The sequence below is a fragment of the Dipodomys spectabilis genome, unplaced genomic scaffold, assembly GCF_019054845.1.
Source record: "Dipodomys spectabilis isolate Male_0828 unplaced genomic scaffold, ASM1905484v1 ptg000042l, whole genome shotgun sequence".
Classification (NCBI taxonomy): domain Eukaryota; kingdom Metazoa; phylum Chordata; class Mammalia; order Rodentia; family Heteromyidae; genus Dipodomys; species Dipodomys spectabilis.
The window spans coordinates 390,188-408,191 of record NW_024870719.1 but is presented as its reverse complement, the minus strand read 5'-3'; the positions used below and the strand labels follow the sequence as shown (position 1 = coordinate 408,191).

Below are 18,004 nucleotides of genomic sequence, written 5' to 3'. Positions count from 1 at the left end.
CATATATACTTGGAATTGGGGATATGTTAGAGTGTTAGCTAGATAAGGCTTGTTTTATATAGATATTGCTCCTGGGTTTTCTACTGATGAATACAAGACATATGCCTCAGTAAATGCCATTTAGGTTCTATGGCCAAATCAAAATTGTTCTTATATGTTAACCCCTTTAAAGGTAAAGAAAACTAGCCCTGAAAAAATAGCATTTAGAAGAGGGAAGAGGGAAAGAAAGGAGTTAGAGAAGGCCAATCCATATTAGAATCTGAAATTTTTTTCTAAATATTTTCAAAATGGAAAATTAACTTTTTTAGCAACAAGTATTTCTTTAGAGAAAAGTATTTTATCAATGGTGTTCAGTTGTCATTGATCATAATACAGGTAATGTAGATACAAGGACAAAACACCCCTAGTCCAAATATGGTACATAGAAATTATGTAGAGATAATCAACAAGTAGACAGAAATAAAACAAACAAATTAGTTATAGGAATATACTTGTAGTCCTGTTAAATGACAAATAAGTGATTAAATGATAGATCTACTTTGACAGTCACTAAGCTTTTCTAAGAAAAAAATCTTATTTATAAATCTTTAAATCTGTTTATAATACAAGCATTGAGCCATTCATTTTGTACATAAAGGACTAGAGCCAAAAGAAAATTCTTTTGAAAGCATTGGGTTTCTTGTTGCTTATTGGGGTATGGGGTGGTGTGTGTGTGTGTGTGTGTGTGTGTGTGTGTGTGTGTGTGTGTGTGTGTGTGTGTGTGTGTGTGTGTGTGTGTGTGTGTGTGTGTGTGTGTGTGTGTGTGTGTGTGTGTGTGTGTGTGTGTGTGTGTGTGTGTGTGTGTGTTGTTGTCAGTGTTGGAATTCAGAACCTAGCACTTACTAGTCAGGTTCTCTACCATTTAAGAAATAAATAACTTGTAGTTTGGATAAACATATCACTATAGACACATATTACTCTAAAAATGTTTTAGAACACACAAAAAATTCAGAGATTAGATATTCCCTTAAGAACTTACCTGCCTATCAAATTTTAAATGGTTAACTTCCTTCTCAAACATTTCTAGAGCTCTCCTGCTTCAATTGAATTCAACCAACTGATGTATTTATGTCTAAACACTAGCTGTTTCCTTTAGTGCTACACTGAGTCATGCACGTAATATGTCACTTTAAAATACAATTTAATGTGTCCTGTTGCTTCCATTGTGATATCTTGGAGACATTCTCCAGTACATTTCAAATATGTGTTGAAAGAGAAAAATAGTTAAGTAGCATATATTTTATGGCCTAAAACCTATAAACGAGCATTATATTTAATCTAAAAATTAATCAATATTAATCTTAAGTAATTAATTAATCTCATTTTTATACATGAAAAATATTTATGTTAACAATAACAACATTGGAATTTGCAATAGCTGACCCCATTCAGGAAAAAAAACTCCATCATACCCTTTAGCTTATTATCCAGTACTCAGAGCTTTTTATTGTTATTTTTATTGTTGGAAGAATTAGCAACTCAATATACAAATGAAGGGAATGAGTTCATGAAATTTTGAAGATCCCGGAGACTAGCATTCTGCCTTGGATGTACACAGTCCCTTGCTTCTATACCAGTTCCTATTAGCACAGGTAACCAGTGGAAATTCATACCCTGACAATCTCAATGCCTATAGCTGCTGCCTTACCTGCACAGGTGTTACTAAGCAATGGGTTGCTTGCCCTTGTACACAGTGACAGCTTTTGGTACTTGCTACTGTCTTCTGCCTGATAGTAGAATATTATCAGCTTAAACATTCTCATTCAGCAAGGTTATGCAGCATCCTAGTTACAGCTATCTTTTAAAATACACAAACCATATCCACTAGGGAATGCTGCCACTATCATAAAAACGGACTGTGTCCAACTGTCTCAGTCCCTGTGCAACCACATTGATGCAGCACAGAAACAAGCCTAGGAAATGCAACAATGTAGAAAAAGTCCTTCTCCTGCCCAAATCGAACCTGCAGTTAAAACTAAAAAGATGCATATACCTAACTTTTGACAGTTAGAATCTTCCTTACATTAATGGGGAGATGGGCATTTTACTTTTTTTTAATGCTCTAGATTTTCTTACTCTAAAAACAAAGCAAAAATACTGCATGAAAATAAAGCTCCAAGGATTAAACCACATGCCAGAGCAACACAGGTTACAGAAAAATATGCCTTTGTGATGTCATCTGCTATCTGTGTTGCTAACTATAACTCTTGCATATATAATTCCATTATGCTTTTGTAATTCAGGGTTTTGAAAATGCTTTTGAACCATTAATATATTTTCCTGGTTAAAATTCTTTGAGATGTTCTTAACAAGAGTCTTAGATAATGAATTTGGGCAAACTCTGGAACAGCCTTTACAGTATTATCATTCTCATTAATTTTCAGAACTACCCACTGTGTTGAGATGATTGTCATGGGCCTAAGACTTCAATTTGGCTAAATATTTTTGCATATATTTCAACCTATAAGTAACTAACAGATGCTTAAATGGTAAGTTCATATGGAAGATATGGTTAAATGTGTTCATTCTAATCTCATGATTTCCTTGCCACACTAATTCTTACTTCACCATTTCCTTCTATGTTAATTTCCTTTACATTTTGGTCTATCATGGACTAAGAGTTCCAAAATCTCTTCAAAGGTACCATCCTTTAAAGCATTCTGGAACATGAGCCATTTGTGCATATGCAATATTTAACATATCTAGCATCACAGTTTTAAGTGAGTATCTTAGGTAGGAACTCAAACATAGTTTTCATGAGGCATACAGAGTTCATATAAAGCACAGAACTCCACTTGTTCCTCTGCCTTTTCTTTTTTCTTCTTGCACAGAAAGAGTGGTTTCCATTTATATTCTTATTTGGCTTTAGCAATCTGATATATGATACTGCCCTAACCTGCCAGGAAAAGATGTGTAGGATGCTAAAAACAATATTACTTTAAGCGAGTTAATGCAGCCTACAGTTCCATACTTCCAACCAGCTTAGTTGCTTTTTCTTTGCCTTTGGTTATCTCTGAAGACCGCTTCTGTTCCATTGTTTCATCCTTTAGCATTCACATATCAGAGCAATAAGTATTTCATTACTGGTTTATCTGTCCAGAGGCTTGAGAAGCGGTAACAATTAACCCTCCCTTCACAGTGATTGATACAGGCTTTGCTTTCAATTTGTTCCACTACACAGATCATGAAATTCTGAATGCAATCATCCTCATTGACCTACACTTTCAAACACACAGCTACAATGAGACGAAAGTAATTATTAAAAGGAACACAGGACTACTGAGATCTCAAACAAAGTCTTTGAAAAAGAATCTGTGAGATGACCTTCTGGTGGAATTGGCAAATTTTGATGCTCAAGGAAAAGGATAGCTTTTTGTCCCTGTCTGGAAATATTTGGTGCAAGCTGATCAGTGTGTATTAAGGTGACTGCATGGAGGTATGGTATGTACTTGGAAATACAGAGACCCATTCTAGAACTGTTGTTACAGGGTTAAATTAACTCTGTAGCTTAATCTATGAAATTTATTTTTTTCAAGGAAAATAAACTTCCTGATTTATATAAAAAAGAGAAGCCTTGCCCACAGCAGAGAATCCCCAGATGGGAAAAGTGATAGTTTCACTCTCTACAATGACTTGTATACCTGAGCTCCACATTTTCCCTCTGCCCTCCCTTTACATGAAGATTCACGATGAGAAATGAATACATTTTTCACGAAGTCTGAAAAATAGCTTCAAATAAATATTAATCTACTGCAATCGATATATATGAGGAATGGAGAGGGACTGGTGGAAGAGTGGAGGCTATAGAACTATATTAAAACAAGGGCTGCAGTTAAAGAAAATCAGAGTGGGACGCAGAGCAGCAGGCCTCAGGCTCTAATCACAGAACAGAGTGATGGAGATGAACCAATACTGCATGGATTAGCAATGAATTATTTTGAACCATAATCATATGCCTGCACCAAAGAGAGGCAAAAACTAACCATTACTCATAAGCTGATCTGCTGTATTTGTGTGTGTGTGTGTGTGTGTGTGTGTGTGTGTGTGTGAGAGAGAGAGAGAGTGAGAGATTCATATGCTAAACGAATTCAGAGTAATGAAAACCTAAAGATGTAGTTACACTTCAACTAATGTTTTATTTTTAAGGTTTGCCCCTACTACATATTATGAGGATAATTAAGAGTATAAATGGCAAAGTGCTTGGATTCAAACAGGATTAAATCAACCATTTCTTCACAGACCAGGATATAATCTATCTACTCCACTCTCCATTCTTTTTATGCAATAAAACCATTTGGGGGTAACTTTGGTACTCCCCAAATTAGAAAAAAGTAAGTATTTACTTAGAAAAAAAAAAAGAAAGGCACTCAAGGAATTAACTTCCTTTGGAGAATCTAAAAAAAATTCATATCAAATGAAGATTCGATTGTTAGAACTAATTTTGTTAGGAAGAAAAAAATCAAAACTGCTGGTAGCAAGAGATTCCTGAGATTCTTATGAACAGACTGTTTAAATGAAGAGCACTTTAATCAGTAGAGGAATCCTCACGTTTCTAATGTCTTGCTGTGCGTTCTGCAGGTTATAGTAGCAGCTGGTAGAGGTCATATATCTTTTGTGAGCATCCCAAAAAGGCTCACTGCCAGACTGTTAAATTATGAATAAGCAATGAACAAAAGAATGCAGATACGGTGGTGACAAGATAATCCAAGCAAATTTATCTATGACAAATTTCACAGGATTAACAAATTACATTTACACAGAACAATAAAAATGTGCAAAAAAAAAGATGAGCCTACTTTTCCTTACAGCATTAGGAAAACAAGAAAGTCACCAATCCGCTGCATATATTTAAATTTAACTAGATCTAAAGTAAGACGTTTTATAATTCATTCAAGATATCTTTGTAACACATTCACATTTTAGGAAGACAGAGACAGTAGTGTATTTGGCATCTATTTTATATATAATTTATGTTTCATTTACATGTATGTGTGGCTTATACATGAACAGTGGGTACCATGCTCAAAAACCATTTACCCATATATGCATAAATTCTTCAGAAGCTGAGTCAGAGGAATAAATTATTTTTGTAGGCAAATGTACCTTCCATCAGTGCAGCACATATTAACTACTAAATATTCTTTTTACTGATGTCTCCATTTGTGTGTGTGTGACTGACACAGAGAGACAGAGAGAGAGAGAAAGGGAAGGAGGGAGGGAGGAAGGGGGGGAGAGAGTGGAGAGAGAGAGAGAGAGAGAGAGAGAGAGAGAGGATTCTGCAAATGGTTTCATTTCTTCCACTTGCCCCCACCAAAATACTGCAGTCTCTGAGTGAAGTGCCTCTGAATGAAGTTTTAGATCTAGCATTCTTTCTGCAGTTAGAGCAGGAAACTAAACTCAGAGATCTAGGGAAGAGTGTGTTAATTGTAGCTTATCATTGGTTACAGAGGACTCTTAATTCAATGTTAAATCTTCCTTTATAACAACAACATCTTCACAAGTACTACCAATACAAAAACTGTAGTTTATCAGATATAAGAAGATATTAGTAAAATAGCCTCTGGTGCCATGAAGTAGTCTTAAAGTGCTATATGGTTCTATATTTTAAAACCTGTGATATAAATATTTGTTAAGTTTTAACATTTCAGACTATGTACCCAAGTCAGAGTTCTTTAATTCTGTATTAGCATAGCAAATACAGTAATCAGATGTACTTTCTTTTAAGATGATCTGACTGCTGTTTGAAATTTTGTAGCCTATTTCTAACTTCTACTTCCTATTGACTTGTGCTTTTTATCTTCAGTCTCTTAGAAAAGCATCTCTGAAATGAGTTCTTACCAGCATTTTATCAGGCAGCATTTTTTATATAAACAAGAAATTTGCTGAATGTGAATGTATTTAATTAAGATATACAAGCACAATACTTGCTTTCTTCAAACCCAAATATTCAAGCACTATTTGTCTAGTCCTTTCAAGTCTTGAAATTACTACACATTTTATTGTTTTTGAAAAGAAGCCATTGATTGACAGTATTATACCCCATACCATAAAGATAAATGTGGCACACCTGTTTACTACTACTGCAAATGCAGTGATAGTGTTACTACCCCACACATTCTATGTGTACATTCTGCAGGGAGCAGGGAACAGGCAGTCAGATGCCACTGTCTCCTACAGCATAGTTTTTGGTAGAGAACTGTTTATATACCAGGCCAATCCCTTTGGATCCTGGAAAATTAACAATATTTCCAAAGACATCCCTTTTAGAAGATGCTTTAGTGTGTGTGTGTGTGTGTGTGTGTGTGTGTGTGTGTGTGTGTGTGTGTGTGTGTGTGTGTGTGTGTGTGTGTGTGTGTGTGTGAAGGATTAGATAATAGCCTACCATTTGTCTACTAATTATGGTCTGGTTTTGACATATTATGTTGTTTATTAAATGATATGATATGTGTAAAACTCTTAGATCAGTATCTGTTTTTAGCACATAGTCCTATATAAATGCTTGTTGCCATTCTAATACCTGATAACTTGGCAGGAAGCCAATTTGTACAAGTCCTCCTATATTTCAAAAGACAATCTTCAGAAACGCAGCTAGGCACTGAAGCATGATATTCACAAAGCCCTATGAGGAAGCTTCGACCCACTAAGTGGCAAAACTATGACCAAATAACAATGCCTCCACTGACTCTTGTGGCAAACTGAGGCACCTGGTGAGGCATGGCCACAGACATGAAAGGGACTTTGAATGTGCATTTGTCATACGCACTGATGGCAAATTGATTCCTCTGAAACAATTCTGCTAAGAAAAGTGCTCTTAAGTATGAAGTGCTGTGAAGCTGGCCTACAAGATGACTGGAATGGTGAAAGTTGAGAAGCGAATGCTTTAAATACTGATTGTAGGCTTAGAATGGTAGAATCCCTGCCTAGCCAGCATGAGACCCTGCATTCAAAGTATTGTCCCCCACAAAAAAATATGAATTACTGATTCTTTTCCAAACTCTATAAACACTGTATTTATGAAAATTCTCTACATATTCAATAAAGGACCAAAGTAGATGAAATATACACGGTATATTAACTTTTCCTTCTGTCATTTGAACTTTCATCAGCTCAGAAATCTGTGGCTTTTGAGGATTCAGACTGAAGTTCCTTCCACACTAAAGTTAAAGTATATTTCTACGGTGCCTAAGTCTGCTTCAAAAACAAGCTGACCTCAGTCTCTAACTCTTCCATCTTCCTTGGGAATACTCAACCTTTATTCTCTCATCCACAGACCGTGCCATTAACACTTGTCTTCTAGAGTGAAGAAGAAACAAAAGAGACAGTGTGATGATGTACTAAATACAGAATATGACAGATAATATTGTTATTACATGTAACAACCTACCTGTAAATCCCAAACAAACTTCTGTTTCTAAAATTTGCTATAATTTCATGTATATTTATATAACGTTTCACCTTTCTTCTTCTAAGAATCTTTCATTGTTTCCTAGTCATTTATTACAATATTTTACAATTTGGATACCTGCCTTCCAGAAATAGTCAGCTAACACAAGTGAAAAAAAAACAAGCTTATATTTTTATGAATGCTACTTTACTCCACATTTTGCATGTCCAGTATGAAGGCAACTTACAACAGAAGCGACTTCTCTTGCAGGGTCTATTATTCAGTACTGTGCCTGGCACAAATCACTATGGTCCATGGTAGAGGTTCAATAAATAAACCTGACTGAAAGAGCCAATCAATAATTGCAGTCGAGGGTCAGGAGCACTGGGGGCTCTGGTAACATGGGGTTTTCATCTTGCTGTTTGTGATTTTGTACCCAAGACCACAGTTGCAATCAATTCACCAAAACATTATGCTTTACAGGCAACAAGTTCAAGTGTTCTTCAATCTTGTCACTGCCCAAGTCATTTCAGATATAGTAAGTCATTTTCTTACTTAGCCATGTCCTGTTTATGCTTTGTCCTATTACCAATTATTACAATTATTACACATTACTTTAACTACTATGCACAACTCTATCAAATGTAATAGTACAAGCACCCTATTTACACTAATGAGTTTATTACATTGCCAGTGGGGTGGGCTGGGGGTGGGGAATCACTATTTACTGTGAAAATGCTGTCATTGTTCAAAGTAAACACCTAAATTTCCCCATAAATTTTAGAAGTTCTTACTGAATTGTAGATTTGAATATTCCAGCATGTGCAATCATGATAGCATTTAAAAGTAAAAAGGTAATGTTCAATCAATTAAAAATTTAAATATAACAATATCCTATGTTTCTGCCTTATTCGCCCTAAGCAATTAAGACATGTCTGTGGATACTGGAAGCTACATTCTAAACCAGTTCAGTGAAGAAATTTTAAAAATCAGCATAGCATGGGGTTGGCTATCTCTTGCTACCCCCTGGGCTTAATCTTCTCTAAATTTGGGAGCATTTTTGCATCAAAAAGGACCACAGCAATTGCAGAAAGGCAAGAAACAGACTAAGGTTTACACTAGGTCATTACTAATACCAAAGTATTTGCAGCAACCTGTAGGGAAAACATGACTAGGAATGATTTAGAAAACTTGGTGGTGTTTTCCCATAAATATCCCCAAATAGGAAAATCTACAGTTTTCAAAATAACAAGTCAAAGTTACTCTTCTAACTCCTTGCCCCAAAATGTTGCTTCCTGGAATTATACACCTGTTTCTTGTCATAGGAAACCTCTCAGAGGACCCTGGACAGCAGATAGTCCTTCAAATAGATGGAATGTTAACATGCCAGTAGATCTCAGACTAAAATCTGATGCAGGGGAAAAGAGTTGAAGGGTCATAGAAACTCCAGCGAGCCTATAAAATCACTGCTACCACAGAGGTAACCATTATAAATAATGAAAACACACAGTACTAAAACTATATAAATCTTCCAATCTGTGGATTATATTTACAGGGCAAGATAATTCTTACTAGTTCATTCCTGAGATATGTAATTACAAATGACTTTTAGTAAAAAATAAAAGTCACACTTTACAATATATAGAGATGTGGGGACTAAAACTTTGCCCATAAGATATCAATAGGTGGTAAAAACACACTTGTGCAACTTTAACAAGCAAAACAAATAAAAAATAACATAAATAAAGCCAAATTCCTGTTTGTTCTTTGTAGGAAAACAAACTTGAGTGATTGGCGTATTGTACACATGGAGAAGCTATTTGTCCCTCAATTCGTAAATCAGAAATTGGACATCTGGAAAGGCTTTTGTAATGTGGGAGGGTCCTACATAATAAAGGTCATTATAACTCCTGACTCTGGAGCTATATGATCTAATATTCTCTGGTGGATCTATGATACACCCATGCATTACAGTTCTTGTTGACAGTCTGTTGCCTTGGAAATATTTCATTATTTCAGTTTTTCCATTTGTAGACCCTTGGCCTTGTGATATGAAGGCCAACCTATTTCATATTTTCGATTATCATTTGGGCAATCTTGTGGAGCTATATATATATAAGCAAGTGTTAGACAACACATATCATCATTTATCACCATTGAAACTTACACTGTACAAAGAAATACCTCCCCAAAAGTCTCTACCACCATCTTTACTTTTTAAACCAAAGCACCACGGTGCTCCTGGAATAAGCTTTGCAAACCAGCATGAGCATATCACATGCTTGACACTTCTCTTTAATTTTCTTGGTTATACATCCACATCGTGGAACAACTCTGTGGCAGTGCTATATAATTTGCAGCCCATTGGAGTTTAAAGAAAAATCAAACATATTTATAAACCCAAGGTTTCTGACTTGCTCTCCCAGGCTCTAAAGAAACACTTCTTTTTGTATGACTCAGAGAAATTGAAGGAATACTAAAATTATAACCAAAGACATTGTCAAAAATAAGTTTCTCTACTTTGTAAATATATTGTAATGAGATGATTTTTGTGCCTATGATAATAGGCAGCCCAGACATTTCATAAACCAACAGAATAATACAAAAGATAGATTTATCTAAGTTCTGATGATGAGTGTATTTGATAAACTATAATTAGAAAAGTGTCGGTAAACACCTATGTAAAACAATAATTTGGAAGCCATTTTTTTTAATAAACAAGAGGATACAAGTTAGGACACGTCCACAGAAAATCAGCATCCACAAACATATTTGTTCAGCTGTGGCTGTAGAGAATGAACAGTACTGACCAGCAAGTTATTGGCACCAAGAGCAACAAAGGTGGAATGACTACTTAGTTCAAGCAAATAACTGGGGGGGGGGGGGGGGGGGTGAAAAACCAACCTTCCTGAACAATGCATCTGATTTCCCATATCCCATTTCTCATTACAAAACCAAATCAACTTACTTGTGTAATGTTTACACTTAAAGTGTTAAGAGCATTTAAAGCCCTGGTAACAAAGTGAACCCTTGGGGCATAAAACAACTGTTTGGATAATGGGCCAAGTTGTGGTTATTACTGTTGAAACAGTTTATAACTCCTTCTTTCCTCTCCTATCATGCTTTTTCTGTCCCCTACCACATTATTACTCCTTCTTCTCACTATAGGTTAAAGTTTCTCAAATCCAACCTTTAAAATGACAGCATCCAAGCTGAACAAGAAGATGCTATTAAAGGGCATTAAATTAAATACAGTATATCCTCCTACAACTTCAATCAGAATTTCAGACCAAGTGTTATTTAGTTCAGCTCTCAAGTGGAGCAGAATAACAAATCGCACACTTTGATTTACCTTCTTCGAATGCCAAATGGAGACAGGTGATAAAGAACGCGCTCATGCACAGGCTATGAAGTTTCCTCTAGAAATTAATTCTATCTTCAAGATTCCTATCTCAGAGAAATTCCCAAAATGGCACACAAATAGGCCTCTGCTAGAGAGATTACTAAGGCCATCCCAGCAAATACATTTACTACTAGCAGGACTGAGAAAGAAGGAAAGAAGGGAGGAAGGTATCAATTATAGATTTCTGATTTCAAAAGTATTAATCACTATATTAAATAAAAATGGGGGAACTTCCACAAGGCTCTAAGAAATAAATGTTTCTACCTAGAAGAGTAAAATATTTAATAAGTGAATTCTTCATGAATTCACACTAATACCTAAGAACTAAATGTTCATTTTTTCCTCTCTTGAGATATCATAAGTAATGGTGCATATATAGCAGTTAACATCTTTAACAACTGGACGGTGTGTGACTTATTTTTTGTTATACTAATTTTACAGAATTATATAGAGTTTAGAATTAGTCCATTATATATATATATATATACACCTAACAGAAGTATTTCCCTATTTCTGATCATTCTGCTCTCCCGAATATATGAATGAAACGAACAACATACAATGAGCTTTTAAACAAGTAGATGGCTGAATATGTCCCTATCTTGTCCTGATGTGTGTTATATAAAAAATAAAAGTGTCCGTGTAATAATTAAATCCTACAAATGAGCCCTTCCCTAGACTTTCTTTCAAGTGCGCCTAAGCTTGCTAGGAAAGTAAACTGCTTGGGGGGTGCATCTCTGCATTTGTTTTCCTCGTGAATCAGTGGGTAACGTTTCATACTTCCTACCGAGCCTTTCCTTTTCACCGACAGAAAGAGATATTCACTTTGCTCAAACCGAGATGCTATGTGCAATTAATGTCATTAACGCTGTCAATTAATTGCAAATAGGATTCCAAACAAAGTAGGCAGGGTGGACAGCGGGTGGGAAAACCACGTTTGAGGGTAGGGGCGGGGTGCTTGGTTAGGCTACAATCTAACAATGCTGTTCTTGTAGGACAGTTAGGAATATTTTGAACACAAACTCCTTTTCCCCTTGGCTCCACTACTTTTAACTAACTTCAAACCGACATGCTCGACTGAGCCCCTTCCCTGCCTGGATATGCAATTCTCACCAGGAACTTTTGAAAACACAGATTTCCCCCAAACAGTAACTAACGGGGCATGGATGCTCCAACTGCTGACACATTTTGGATCTCGCTGTTTGTTTGCTTGTTTGAATGTTCGGGGTTTCTGCTTTATTTCTTTTTCTGGGGGAGGAGGAGGGGGGCGGTGGCGGTTGCGGTGAGAGGAGGGAAGGGGTGAGCTGAGAACCCACAAGTTGCCCACGTTAAGGGCACAGTCCCCGGGCCGGCGGGGAGGGCGGGGAGGGCGGGAGGAGAGGCGGCGCGCCGGGCTCCTCTGCGCCCGGCCTAGCTGCACCGTGCGGTGCGGCCCCTTGCGCGACACATTCCGGGCCTGGCGCGAGCTCGGCGCTCCCGCCCTCGGCCGCCACCCCCCTCCTCCTCCCCTCCTCCCCTCCCCGCCTCCCCCGGCTCGCCCGCCCGCCCGCCCGCCCTCCCCCTCCCCAGCCTCCTTCCTTCCTAGAGAGCAGCTGCCAGGGGACCTGCGGCGGCCCCGGGGATCCCCGGCCCCCGCCCTCCCCGTCACGCAGCAGCGCCTTCTGTCTGTCTGTCTCTCTGTCTCTTTTTGTTTGTTTTTCCTCTTTTTCTTCCTCTCTCTTTTCTGTTCTTTGCTTTTTTTCGTTTCTTTCTCTCTGTTTTCTTTTTTTCTATCAGCGAGTCACTCTATTCGCCGAGCCGCCCAGGAGGTGCGACCGCTCCGAGAGCCTGGCGCCGCCGCCGGCCGCCGCCGGCCCCGCGCGGAGCCGCGGGCGAGCGCCCCGCCACAGCCCCGGGCCGGGTCCCCCCGGGCTCGCGGCCCAGGAGGCGGGCTGCGCGGCGGGCCCCGCCACCTCGGCGGCGCGGGGGGCGGCGGCGGCGGCGCGGCGGAGCGGCGGCGGCGGGTGCAATAAACAGAAAAGTGTTACCGTTCTCGCCTGGAAGGATCCTGCTGAAAGCTGGGCTTGGTGGGCGCCATCTTCCTGCTATTTTTTTTTCCTCTCTCTCTTACTTTTTGCCTCTCTCCCCCCCTCCCGGGCTGGGGGGGCGTGGGGAGGGCGGGGGTGTGCGTGTGCGTGGGGTGGCGGGAGTGAGTGCGGGCGTGCGCGGCGCTCAGCGGCTGCCCGGCGGGCGGCGGCCGTGGCCGTGGCCGTGGCGGCGGCGGCGGCGGCTACGGTGGTGGTGGTGGTGGCGGCGGCGGCGGTGGCCGCCGTGCTGCCGAAGCCGGGAGGCTAAGGAAAAGTAGCGGGGCCGGAGCCTCGCCGGCAGCCGGCCGTCCCCTCGCGCCCCCGGCGCTCCCAGCCGCAGGTCGCCGCCTCCCCCGCCGTGCGCGCCTTCTCCTCCCCCTGCCGGCCCGGCGCCGCCGTCCATGCGCCGCAGAGCGCCCGCGGCCCGGGCCGCTGGGGCTCCGGAGACATGCCCGGCGCAGAGGCCCGCGGCCGGCGGAGGGGGCGGCGGCGGCGGCGGCGGCGGCGGGGGAGGCGGACGCGCGGTCCCGCGGGCGGCTCGGCCCAGCTCCTCCGCCGCCCCTTCTCGCCCTAGCGCGCCGCCACCCGAGCTGGCCCGCGGCAGGTGGGGACACACACCCTCCTGGCGGGGGGCCTAGGCCGGGGGAGACGGGGAGGGGGAGGACGCGGAGGGGGCTCCCCGCTGGACCGCTGTGAAAGTATTTCTGGGCATTTTCCAGCTGCTTTGCTCCCGGGCGCGCTCTCACACGCAGGCAGACATACACACCCCCTTCTCCCCCCTCCTCCCCCTTCTCTCTCTCTCGTTCCCTCCGACAGACACACACACCCCCTTTCTCTTCCCCCCTCTCCCCCCTCCCTCCCTCTCTCCCCTTCAAGTCCTCCACCCCCACCCCCCACCCCCATTGAAGGACTGGGAAGCTCGGCTGCCGGCGCAACACCGCCACTCAGTTGCAATTTCAAACACTTCCCTTCTCTAGAGTATCGCAGCCAGGAGGAAAAAAAGAGAGAGAGAGGCACTGGGAGGCCACGAGCGGGAGCTCAGGCGGGCCGTCTCGCCGGACGCGCCGTCGGGGACGGGGGAAATCAGTGCGAGGGGGGAAATCAGTGCGAGGGGGGGACTTGCGCTGGCCCAGCTAGCGCGCCCGTCGCCCCGTGGGCGGGCACAGCTGCCGCCCGGGCACCTGGTGACTCTGGCGCTCCTCAGCCACGTCCCCCAGAGCGGAAGCGTCTGCACTCTCGGCACGCAGGGCACAAACATGCAGAGCCCGGAGTTCGCAGGTGAATCGCCACGTGTTGAAAGGCAGTTCGAGGGTAACACCTCTCCTGACTCGGGTCCTGGTACCTGACTCCTGGCCCCCGGAATGCTGGCATGGGGAATCCAGCCCAAAGCCACCTCCCCATTTTATAGCTCAGCATAGGCCTTTAAAAGGGTCACTTATGCAAAGCCAGCTCTGGAGTCCTGTTACCTGCTTAGACCCTAGGCAGACCATTTTCTCCACGTAGCCACTCTGTAGCTCAAGAGCAGCTTTTTCACAGGCTTGGGTCAGCCACGTGTCAACCAGGCAAGAAGGATGGACTCAATGATTTTCCATGTAGAGTAAATGAAAAAGCCTGATGGGAAACATCGGTCTTACCTGAGGTTTCACATTTTGCTTTTAACTTTAAGGGGAGGGGGTAAAATATCAGAGGAGGGTCCTCTTGGGGGTCCTACCATTCCAGGAAAGCCAAGGCTGAGACTTGGAAAGCTCCACCAAATGCCTAAGTGTTTCACATACCAGAAGTGTTTATCTGCATGATGATGTTTGAGTTCTCTTTGGAGTAAACTCTACAGGTACGAGAAAATGAGACTGATGGAGAAATGAGCAGAAGTGAAGCTCACTACTGGGTAGTGGAGAGGGCAGGTTGCTAGTTGGTATTCTGGCTCTGGGATGTCAGCTTAGAGTATTTTTGCCAAAGGTGACAAGTGAGAGGAGCTGTGTTCTCTCAAGAGAGAGGCAGTCTGCCTAAAAAACAAAAACAAAAACCGCACCCATCTCATCCCAGCATAAGACTCCCCAAAAGGACACCTTCACTTTAACATACCTATTAGGTCTCAGGGTAAAAACTAAGTCTACCCCTCAGAACCACTGAAGCCTAAAGGCTCAAGGTCCTCATAAAGTGATACAGACAGGAGACTCTTCACTTAACCTTACCTCAAACACCTGCCAGTGGTTTTCTTGCCCCCCCCTCCCCCTCGTGACTCACTCTTCCGCCCCCAAATTTAACTGCAATGAAGGACAGTAACAGGTGTCATCATATCTGAGTTACCAAACCAAAGAAGGCAATGTTTTCCACAGCTATTGTCTGTCTTCCTCTCTGTCAATAGAAGAGAGCATAAAAATCAAGGGACGTAATAATACCTCCCAAAGGCTAACGTTTAGACTTGATTGTTTTTAAAGCCTGTTTTTAAAGCTTCCCTTTTTAGAGCTGCACTGGAATTCAGAACCTTGACAAGTGGTCCAATTTCAAAGAGAAAAGTGGAAAGCACCATCCCACTGCAAAACAGTGTTGGGTGACAGTGACTACCTCTGGATGATCCTGACTAGAGGAAAAAATGGGCCCCAAGATTATTTTTTTTCCCTAAAGGGCACACTAACATTCAGAGCAAAGCTAAATTTTGGAAATTCATGACTGCTCTTATGCCCAAGTTATATATTCTAGGTCAGCTTAAGGTCTTCAGAGGTCCCTGGAATCATCCAAAGGCCATCTGACATTTCTGACCCCTGACACTTTGCTACACAGACCACAGTATTGTGTCTATTGCCTACACTTCCTAAAGTGACTGCCAGATTCTATTGTCATTTAAATGTTTTGTGAATCACACACACACACACATACACACACCTGAAAACCATGACAAGAAAAAAACCTAACTCTTTTCTAGTCCTTTATGTTTGTAAGATTCCCAGATCTTCTGTGTTAAAGGTTCTTGTAATCACTGAAGTAAAACAAAAAGTAAGTAAAAAAAAAAAAATCTTTGATAAGGAATAGCTCCTTTTCGAATCAAAGTCTCCTTTTTCAACTCCCGACAAAAAGCAGAGCATATAATGAAGTCTTCTAGAGAATACTTGCAGTCCTGAGCATGAACTTGGAAAACACTCAATGTGTTATGCAAAATCTGTGCTGGTCACTGGGCCATTGGTTAGAAGACATAAAATATGGCAATGATAGATTAGTTTAACCTTTCGGTTTAAATACTGTTGGATTAAATCAAGGGGTCTCAAATCAATGAAGTTTCAACACAAGGTAAAAACAGGACTTGTTATTTGAATTATGCACTATGTGTGTTTTAAGTTAAATGCCACTGGCAAATCTCTCAAATGTTTAATCGTGTGCAATCTGGGAAACACAAATATTTAATTTCACACTTTTCATGTGCTCTTTTTTTCTTCCATCTACCATAAAATTAAGCCCCACATATTGGAGTTTGCCCTTCTTACTACATTGTTAGTTTTTCTCAGTGAATTTTTGTGTATTACATTTTCAAAAAAAATCTTGGAACACTCAAAGTTGTCCTTAAGGAAAAACTTTAGGTTCTCCGGCTGTCGTCTTGGTAAATATCTTTTTTTCCCTCTAATCGAATCAAAGAATTTCTATTTCAGTGACTCATTCTTAAAAAAAATCTACAAATATATTTAGTAGAAACGTAAACAAATAATACTTTAAAACTTCCTTCTCACCATCTAGCCTAAGTTTGTTCAATTTGCTTCCTAACTACCACTTCTGATTCTTACCCATTTGCATTATAATACGTCTTAGATGAATACTTAAGAGCGCTGAAGAGACTCGGATTTCATGTCGTATTTCCCTGTAGTAACAGGTGACATGCTAACACTATTATAGAGAATTCCAAGACTACGGCTACACGTGAAAATCGTTTCTGGTCTGCTTGGGAACAAATGATCAACGCGCCTCCGGTGATCAATTGCCCCCCTTGCTGTCCGTCAGACCGGATCTGCGCTGAGCAGAGGCATTGAAAAAATTATCTGCTGTTAGGGGACAGAGATCCCAAACTTTGCGAAAGCACCTTGTGCGGAAGGTGCTCTCAGACTTCGCTGCAACTCTTCTGCTACTCGGGGTGAGACGCTCGGTTTGGGGGGGCCAAGCAGGGGGCAAAGGCTGATTTCACTTCGCCAGAGCACCGGAGTGCTCTTCGATCTGGATTGTAATCCCCCCCTCCCCACTTTCCTCCTCTACAGTCCGAGGGGGGCACGCAAAGTGAGCCCCGGTGATGAGCGTGTATAGTAGGACACAAAACAAGAGCAAAGTGAGTCCCACCCCGGCCCCCGGGACGGGGGGCACTATCCCAGCTCTGGCGGGACTACTCACCGCTGCTGGTAGGAGGTGATGCCCTGGACGTTCTGCGGGGTGCCGTTGGCCCCGGCGCCGGCCCTCCCCATGCCCGCACCGGCCGGCACCCCCGCGGCCGCCCCGCCGGCCGCCGCGGCCGTCACCTGCACGCTGAAATCCGGAAAGATTCGGATCATCGCCGCGGCTTGGGCCCCCGGGTGCTGCGGCTCTGGGCTCGGGCTGGCGGGGGCTCGGGCTCGGGCTCCGGCGGCGGCGGCGGCAGCAGCAGCAGCGCGAGCAGCGGCGGCGGCAGCAGCGGAGCCAGGCAGCAGCCTGCAATCCCATTAGTGAGCCGCGGCCACAGTGCGCGGCGGAGAGGCGCTTTGATGTGCGCGCAGCGGGCTGGGGGGGCCGAGAGCGCGAGGAGGCGGCGCGGGGGGTGTGCGAAGGACTTGCAAACAGCAAAACGTGTCAGGGTGGGGCCTTTTTCCCTTTTGGGGGGCAGTGGCGCTCCCCCCCCTCTTTCCAGGATGTTGCTCTCACTGGCTGCTCGGGCTGCGCCGCGCGAGCCCAGCTGAGGGAAGGAGGGGAGGGGGCGGCGGAGGAAGGATGCACCGGGAGGCTTGGCGAAGACTTGGCCGGTGCACGGGAATGACGGGCAGTGGAGGGGGCATTTGTTTCCCGCCCCTTCACACACACACACACACACACACACACACACACACACACACACACACACACACACCCAGCGCGCACTTCCGACCCAAAGTGCAAGACCGAGGC

General features: G+C 42.8%; 1 protein-coding gene across 7 annotated transcripts in view; it reads right to left on the bottom strand.

The window, feature by feature from the left end:
- Positions 1-17,418, bottom strand: part of Npas3 (neuronal PAS domain protein 3) — an 884,724-nt gene extending 867,306 nt beyond the window's left edge. For 6 of the 7 annotated variants that reach the window (XM_042677878.1, XM_042677875.1, XM_042677876.1 and 3 more), the window contains exon 1: positions 17,261-17,418. In XM_042677878.1, coding sequence (XP_042533812.1) covers positions 17,261-17,418 — 158 coding nt within the window. The remainder of the gene's footprint in view (positions 1-17,260) is intronic. The other variant, XM_042677879.1, reaches the window with a different exon arrangement.
- Between the last annotated feature and the right edge of the window lie 586 nt (positions 17,419-18,004).